Source organism: Gekko japonicus, unplaced genomic scaffold (assembly GCF_001447785.1).
Source record: "Gekko japonicus isolate JY-2015 unplaced genomic scaffold, Gekko_japonicus_V1.1 scaffold4618, whole genome shotgun sequence".
Lineage (NCBI taxonomy): Eukaryota > Metazoa > Chordata > Lepidosauria > Squamata > Gekkonidae > Gekko > Gekko japonicus.
The window spans coordinates 16,482-24,884 of NW_015163753.1; the positions used below are offsets into that span (position 1 = coordinate 16,482).

The window sequence follows — 8,403 nt, forward strand, 5'->3', positions numbered from 1 at the left end:
TAACAGGCATTCTTTTTGAGATCTCTTTACTACTATGTGTCTTTTATAGAATCTCAAACATATCTAGAAAAAAAAGAATATTATGATTATTCAATGCTCTGGCCTAATTTCACTGGATGCATGCTAGTCTCAAATCTCAAGAGGAGGATTTTTTTTTACCATATACAGCAAGTTATCAACTTCCTTTATATTATGCACTGCTACCTAATCATTCTCTATAAATGTGTTCAGTTTACATGGGACTTGGTCAATTTATTTATTTTATTTATTTTCCGCATTTATATCCCGCACATCCTGTAAACAGGCTCAGGGCGGGTCACAACATTTCAATAAATACAATAAAACCAGAAAAACATTAAATCAATAGCCATGCTTGCCGTAGGGAGAATCCGGCCCACTGATGTGACTAGGTATGGCCGGTTATCAGTAGGTGGGAGACCACAACCTCAGGAGGGGGGCATATGTGAATGCCCCGCTGCCTCAGCCAAAGGCCTGGCAGAACAGCTCTGTCTTGCAGGCCCCGTGGAATAGAGTAAGATCCCACAGGGCCCTGATCTCAATAGGGAGCATGTTCCACCAGGTAGGGGCCAGGGCAGAGAAAGCCCTGGCCCTGGTTGAGGGCCAATGTTCCCTCTAAGCTGTGGAGTCTCATGAGCAAAAATCCTGCTTTGTGAGCTACTCGCATTAACGTTGTGAGCGAGTGAATTGGCTGCTGCACAAATTAGTTGGCTCTGGAGCCCTCCTTCCTGAGCTCAGGCAAAAGGGTGTGAGCTGGAGGCTAAAAAACGGTGAGCTAGCTCACACTAACTCAGCTTAGAGGGAACACTGGTTGAGGCTAAGTGGACATCCTTTGGGCCAGGGATCACCAGAAGATGTTGACTCTCAGAGCGTAACACTCTCTGAGGTGTATATGGGAAGAGGTGGTCCCTTAGGAATTTTGGTTCCAGGCCGTATAAGGCTTTGAAGGTAATTACCAATCCCAAATCTTTTGCTCACAATGAATCACCATAAAATTCAGATCTCTGTGGTGTTACACAGCTTCTGGGTAGAGAACTGGTAAAAACACTGACTCTTGATCTGAAATATTTTTTTCTTTGTGTCATTTATATCCTGCCTTTCTTCCCAGTGGGAACTCAATTTGGCGAACATCATTTTTTCCTCCTCCTTGCAACAACACTCTAAGCTAAGTCTGAGACAGTGTGACTGGTCCAAGGTCACCCAGGAAGCTTTCATGGTAGAGTGGGGATTTGAACCTTGGTCTCCTGGATTCTACTTCAGCATTCTAACCACTACACTCACACTGGCTCTTTTAAAACTTAAGACCTTTCCATTCCAAATTATGTGTAATATTGCATTCATAACCCAAGTGCTAATTGATATAACAAGAAATGTCCCTTGCCAATAGTTTCAAGTACCTAAACATATGTATAATTCGGGTTGGTAGCTAATGCACTGAAATAATTATGGATTATTAATTCACCACATTTTTGCCTTATCTCAGCATTAGGGAGCAGTAATCTACACTGAATCATCATTTGCCATTGTTCACATAACTGCAAATAGGGTTGGAGTTCTAATTGTCTGAGAATGTAAACAGCCCCTCCATCCCTCCTCATTCTGTATTGGAAACATTTATACTACCTTTATTTCATTGTTTCCAGGCTGTGTAATCTGTTTACTGGCTTTTTGAATGTACTATATTGTTCTTATTTCACTGTACTCTAATTGCCTAATCCAGTTTCATTGTTTTGTTTATTTTTTGTGCTATACTTCTGTTAGCCAAATTGCCTTATTTCTTTAATAAGATGGAGGAATTGAATATTAAATGGCTTAAATAAAGGGAGCAATAATCTGAGTATACCAGAGTCCAATTTATCCAGATCCCAAGAAATAGATACAGAGGCTAGGTCTTAAATAGAATAATTTATTTTACTAATAATTCTTACACACAATATAAAACAAAACAATCATACACTCAAGTGATACAGAACTAAGAATTTAGACAGAAAGGTACAGTGACAGTTGCATTAGCAGGAAGGTATCATTGATTGGGGTGATACTTTACTTGTCCGATGCAACGAGGCGATCTTGCAGCAAAAAATGGGGAAAATACTAGAGAAGGGGTCATGTGTTGACCAGCAGCACATGTGGGAGACTCCAGACAGCACTAGGAATGGAGTCAGCAAGATAGGGTGGGGTCAGGTAGGTAGGAAAGAGAGAGAGAGTGAGTAATGGGCAGATGTTCTTCTTATATACCCTATGAGGGGCTTGGGGTGTGGGCTACGAAGACATGTAGTCCTTAGGAAGAGGCTAGAAAATGCTAGTTGCTTAATGAGTCAAGAGAATGGACTTAGGTTTTTGGCAACTGACATAATGTGTACTAATAGTGACACCTCTTAGAGTAGATGGCATAAGACAAAGGAAAAGAGAAGACCATCATAACAGGTGCTTGGCCAGTCATTAGAGTCAGCACTCCAACGATCTGCATCTGTGTTATTTTGATGGGTGGTGGGTATGCTTGACCGCTCTGTTAATCCCATCATGGTGAAGTTCTATTGTTTAACTTGAGGATGAGTACGTGCATTTCTTGGTGAAGCTAGGAGAAGATGGGGGGAAAGGGTGTCTGCATGCTGGAGAAGAAGTCCTTCTATGGAGTCCTTAGCAGGAACACTCAGACTTCTCATGTAAAGCATGGCTTCTTCATAGGGAACTGCTGCTGGCTGCTATGTGCTTCTAGTGTCAGAGAGGTTGATTTGCCTCCAGCAGGGATGCAGGGGCGAAAGGCATCGGGTATCTCCACGGGTCCACTTCTGGCTGGCACACTGCTCCAGGGGGAGGCTTCCCTCGACTTGGCATGTGTCTACAGTCTGGGAGGCTGGCACCATCATTGGGCTACCGCACAGTCCAGTCCTTGGCACACTTATTGTACAGTTCAGTTTACAGTTATAATCCATAGCCTTATAGATGCTGTGTTTACACAGGGATTGATCCAAAATGTTTTCACACTGATGCAAAATGGGAGAAATCAGTCCTTTGTGGCCACCAAAAGGGTATGTTTAGGAACATGAGACCAGCATGAACAAATGCGATGTAGGACATGCAGTGTAGTAAGGAAGAGAACTGGACAAGATTTAATGGGGAAATAGTGTGAAAAGTTGGCTGAATCCAGACCTTTCAAGATTAAGAGATGGCAAATGCAAAATCAGGAAATCAAATTGTCATTACTGATTTAAATCTGGGATTTGGGAAGGTACCACATCTGCAGATTCCTCTCCTCTTTCTGTTTCTGCTGATTTACATCTATTCTGTGGATGGCAACATCCTTGTCATTGTCCTAGCAGTTACTGAACACTAGTTAAACCTTGGTTTTCTAGATTCAAGTCTGACAGTACGACTACTACACTGGATTGCCAGGTCTCTAGTTATGGAAGTAGATCTGCTGGAAATCCCAGCCTCCTGCTCTGTTGAAAAACTTAATTAAAAAAAAAAAAACACCAACAACATGATATCACTTTCAGGGAAAATCTGGAAGTCATGCAACTCTAGGAATTGCAGGAAACTCTATGGCAAAAGCCCCCATGTCTCCCTTGCATGTCCTACTGGATGCCAGTCATCAGTTGGCAACCTACCACTACATGACACTGGCTGTGATAACTCATGGGGGTGCTTAAACCCCACTTTGTTTTGTAAAGGAGGGGATACGTTCTATCCTCCTTATTCTTGCTTTCTTCCATTGGGGACACATCATTCTCCTACCCTTCATTTTATTATTACAACAACTCTATGATATATCCTTACTTCCCTTTATATTGTGATGGCCTTGAAACAGCAAGTGGAACAGAGACCAACATGTTTGTCCTAGCCATTTATACTTCAAAACAACCCTGGCCCATGTGTTAGTTAAACATTGGTCTTCTAGATTCAAGTCTGACAGTATGACTACTACACTGGTTTGCCAGGTCTCTAGTTATGGCAGTAGATCTGCTGGCAATCCCAGCCTCCTGCTCTGTGAAAAACTTAATTTAAAAAAAATCACCAACAACATGATATCACTTTCAGGGAAAATCTGGAAGTCATGCAACTCTAGGAATTGCAGGAAACTCTATGGCAAAAGCCCCCATGTCTCCCTTGCATGTCCTACTGGATGCCAGTCATCAGTTGGCAACCTACCACTACATGACACTGGCTGTGATAACTCATGGGGGTGCTTAAACCCCACTTTGTTTTGTAAAGGAGGGGATACGTTCTATCCTCCTTATTCTTGCTTTCTTCCATTGGGGACACATCATTCTCCTACCCTTCATTTTATTATTACAACAACTCTATGATATAGGTCTGACTGAATGTGTGTGATTGTCTCAAAGTCAGCCAGATACTCCCCATGGCATCGTGGGGATGTGAAACATGATCCTAGCCTGACATAGGTTGTCATATGCCAGGAAAGTTGCTAAGCCCCCTTTGATTTGTCACAGATGGAATGTTACCCATCCCCACAGTCTGTGTTGTCTGCCTTTGCTGGCTCCTTGTGAGTATACCTTTGGTTCCATTGCAAATATCAGAGGGATGTTTGGGCACTAATCTGTGCCAGGATGGTAGGATTCTCTTCGTTTTTGGCACTGCCAGTCCCATGATCATCCTGAAACTGGTGATCAGTGTTGAAATGGTTAACTTTATTTTCTGGACAGTTCTGCCTGCCAGAGACAAACTTAGGTGCCAAAGCAGAAAGTGTGTGTGTGTGATGGGCGATCTGGAGTTTATGTGAGCCAAGATTCTCTGTGGCACTGTAAACCCAATGATCATCTGAAGCCAGTGGCCACTGTTGAGGCACCTCACTTTATTTTCTGGGGAGTTATTTCTGCCATTGGCAGTCAGATAGGTGGATAGTTCCTTTCATTATTACAGATTAGATACAATAATTAATCCAAAATCATTCGATAACATAAAAAATGAGTTACATAATAAAGCCAGGTCAATTGGAGATATATCATTATAATTTTGGCTAAGATACTGGAATGGGTTGGCTTGATATGGAATATTATCGTACTCATGGGGGAAGTATGTACTTCAGAACAGGCACATGGAAACTAAGACTCTCTTTGCCTATTCCAAATCATATAATTAACCAGGTCTTACCCACTCCTTTCCACTACCCATCCCTTTCTGACTCATTGGCATCACAGTATGTAATGTTCAGCCAACTTCGGGGAGGGGACTTCCATAGATCCCAGGGCACTGTAAATAGCCTGTGTTAGTAATAGTCCCACTACCTGCACTTGGCAACTTAGTTGGCCAATCCTTCCAGGGAATGGGCCTCTAGAGAACAGGTCTACCCACCCCTTTCCACTATATTGGTAGACCTGACCTCCAGGTAATAGGTCTACCCTTCCCTTTTCACTATATTGGTAGACCTGACCTCCAGATAATAGGTCTACCCATCCATTTTCACTATATTTGTAGACCTGGCCTCCAGAGAACAGGTCTACCTGTGCCAGTCCACTGGCCGCAGACTGTTGCCTTGTGCTGAGCCTTAGACAACATACCAGCACTTGCGCGGGGGGAAGGGACTTCTTGCAGTCTACTTTGGGTTTTTTAAAGTGAAATATGACAAATTACAGGTCATTAACAGAGCAGAAACACTCACTTTCAGAACCCTGCCTAACCTAACAAACAGGAAGTTGATCAAATGTTATCAACCTGCCCAAACTACTTATTTATTCAAATATTTATATCCCACTTTTCCCTGTGACTTAAGGCAGCTTACTGAAAAGCACAATAGGGTTGTGCAAAATAAATAAATAAATCTGGCTCCTTTGTAGTCTATGGGGACCATTATAATCAATGTGTCCCATAGGCTATAATGGAGAATCAATCAGGGGGTATCTGGGGCTTTGGGGGCTGTTTTTTGAGATAGAGGCACCAAATTTGCAAAAATCCCCCCAAGTTTCAAAAAGATTGGACCAGGGGTCCAGTTCTATGGGCCCTAGAAGAAAGTGCTTCTATCCTCCATTGTTACTAATGGAGGGAGGGAATCTTTGTGTGCAGAAACAGAAACCTTTGAGCTGGCATCTAAAATTTTGTGCACCAGTGCCCCCCTAGCACAGCTTAGAGGGAACTACGAATAGCATTTTTAGTGGCCTCAGAGGGATCCCCTTCACTTTTTTGTACTAGTAGAGCTAGTTGAATCAAACCTTAGGTTTCAGAGTTCCAAACTGTGATGTTTCCAGTCTTGCCAGATAAACCTCTTTGAATTTAATGTAAAATGTACATTTTGTAGCATTTTGGGTATCTGAAGATTTTTTAAAAAATCTACAAGGAGCAGGTGCACATTAATAACTTCTGACTTCACTGTGCAGTGCATTTTTTTAAAACATTCTTATTGTATTCTTCTTCCAAGAAGCTTAGTACAACTCATACACAATTCATAGGTTGTCTCCCATCCAAACATTGCTCAGGGCCAGAAATAACCATATTTATTTCTTCTATCATAGATCATCACAAAAACTACACTGTGCCATATCTTAAACCATGTGTTATGTTCTCTGCAATGAAACTGTAAGGTACTTCTAGAAACCAGGCAAACTATACAATTCATTCATGATACAAGGTGTAGTGGGGATTTACCTTACCATCAGTCTTCCAATATGGGTGAGAATCCAACACGGGCTAACTCCTACAACTTAAAAGTACACCAATGAACAGCTACTTGAATGAATTAGAACCAACTAATATGAACTGAAGCAGTCCTTTTTTGAGGGATTCCTTTACCTCTCTGTTTCTGAGGCTGTAAATGAGGGGATTGACCATGGGGGTCAAGATTGTGTAGCAAAGAGAGAAGACTTTGTTCAGATCGTCCAGTGTGCTGCTGTGTGGGAGTTGATAGACAATGATTATGCTGCCATAAAAAATGGTGACTACAATGAGATGAGAAGAACATGTGGAGAAGGCCTTCTGCCTCCCCGTGGTGGATGGGATTCTTAAGATAGTAAGTATGATGCAAACATAGGAGGACAAGGTTAGCAGAAAGGGAGGAAGGGTGAATGAAAAGGATAGGAGGAAAGTGAGCAAAGCTATTATATAAGGGTCGCTACACAGGAGATTGAGCAAAGGGATAAAATCACAAAAGAAATGGTCTATTTCATTGGGGCCACAGAAGGCAGACTTCACAAACAAAACAGTTATTAGGACACTTCCCAGGAGCCCACTCACCCAAGACCCAAATGCAAGAAAGAGACACATTTTGTTATTCATAAGAGTTTTATAATGCAACGGTCTACATATGGCTAAATACCGATCATAGGACATCACGGACAGAAGGCAACACTCTGCACCAATCAGAAAGCCAAAGAAGAAGAACTGGGTGAGGCAGCTATTGAAAGAAATCTTATTTTCTTGAGTGAGGGAAATGGCAAGCATCTTGGGCAGTGTATTTGACACATACCAAACCTCCACACAGGACAGATTCACCAGAAAGAAGTACATGGGAGTGTGAAGGCGCTTATCAGAGAGAACTACTACAATAATGAGGAGATTTCCAAGCATGGCAGCACTGTAAATCAGTAGGAAGGCCAGGAAAAGAAGGATACGCAGCTCAGGATGATAGCCAAATCCCAGAAGATGGAATTCAGTGACCACTGTTGTATTTCTCCAACTGGTGTCCATCACTGTTTCCATCCACAGAACATAGGGAATTACTTAGATTATTCTATTACAAATATTTTCACTGTTGTGATCACAGAAGGAAATCAGAAACAGAAATTTCATGTCCCCACATATCTTTCTGAACACAGTGCTTCCCTGGTGGATCAGATCTTGCATTTAGTTGCAAACAAGCAAGTGTTCTTCAATCAGGTAATGAGAAATCAGTGTCATACATGGATTCTTGAACCATAGCCTCCGAACCTGCCACATTTGTGAAATATCTGGGCTAAGTAAAGGACAAGTGTTGATCCCGATTTGGCTAGCTCAGACCAGAAAACCACATTATTCAGGGGCATTCTTTCATGATTACTGTGATTCGGTTTGAGAGGTGACGTTTCTTGGTGCTCAAGATGAAAATGCAGCCATCATTTTCTGGACCAAAACAAAACAAAAATCCAGTAGTGACATTAAAATCAATGCTTGCTTTTCATATAAAGGATGTAAAATGACTTATAATGTATAAATTTAAATAAAGAATCCATATAAGTTCAAATGGCTTATAATGGTGCAAAAAGTTAACAAAATGGGGAAACAAGCACATTAAATTGCCACACCAAAAACACCTAAAATGGAGGGCAGCCATGTTGGTCTGAAGCAACAGAACAAAGGTGGGGTTTAGTGGCACCTTTAAGACCAAAAAAGGTTTATTCAAAGTGTGAGCTTTCGTGAATAAAAATTTGTTGTTCTTAAAGATGCCACTGGGAT

At 41.7% G+C, this 8,403-nt stretch overlaps 1 protein-coding gene across 1 annotated transcript; it reads right to left on the reverse strand.

Annotated features, from left to right (window-relative positions):
* Window positions 1–2,680: 2,680 nt before the first annotated feature.
* Window positions 2,681–7,659, reverse strand: LOC107107592 (olfactory receptor 10A7-like). Its single transcript, XM_015407899.1, has 2 exons — window positions 6,740–7,659; window positions 2,681–2,723 (listed from the first exon to the last, which is right to left on the reverse strand). The coding sequence occupies exons 1-2, from the start codon at window positions 7,657–7,659 to the stop codon at window positions 2,681–2,683; spliced, it is 963 nt and encodes a 320-aa protein (XP_015263385.1).
* Between the last annotated feature and the right edge of the window lie 744 nt (window positions 7,660–8,403).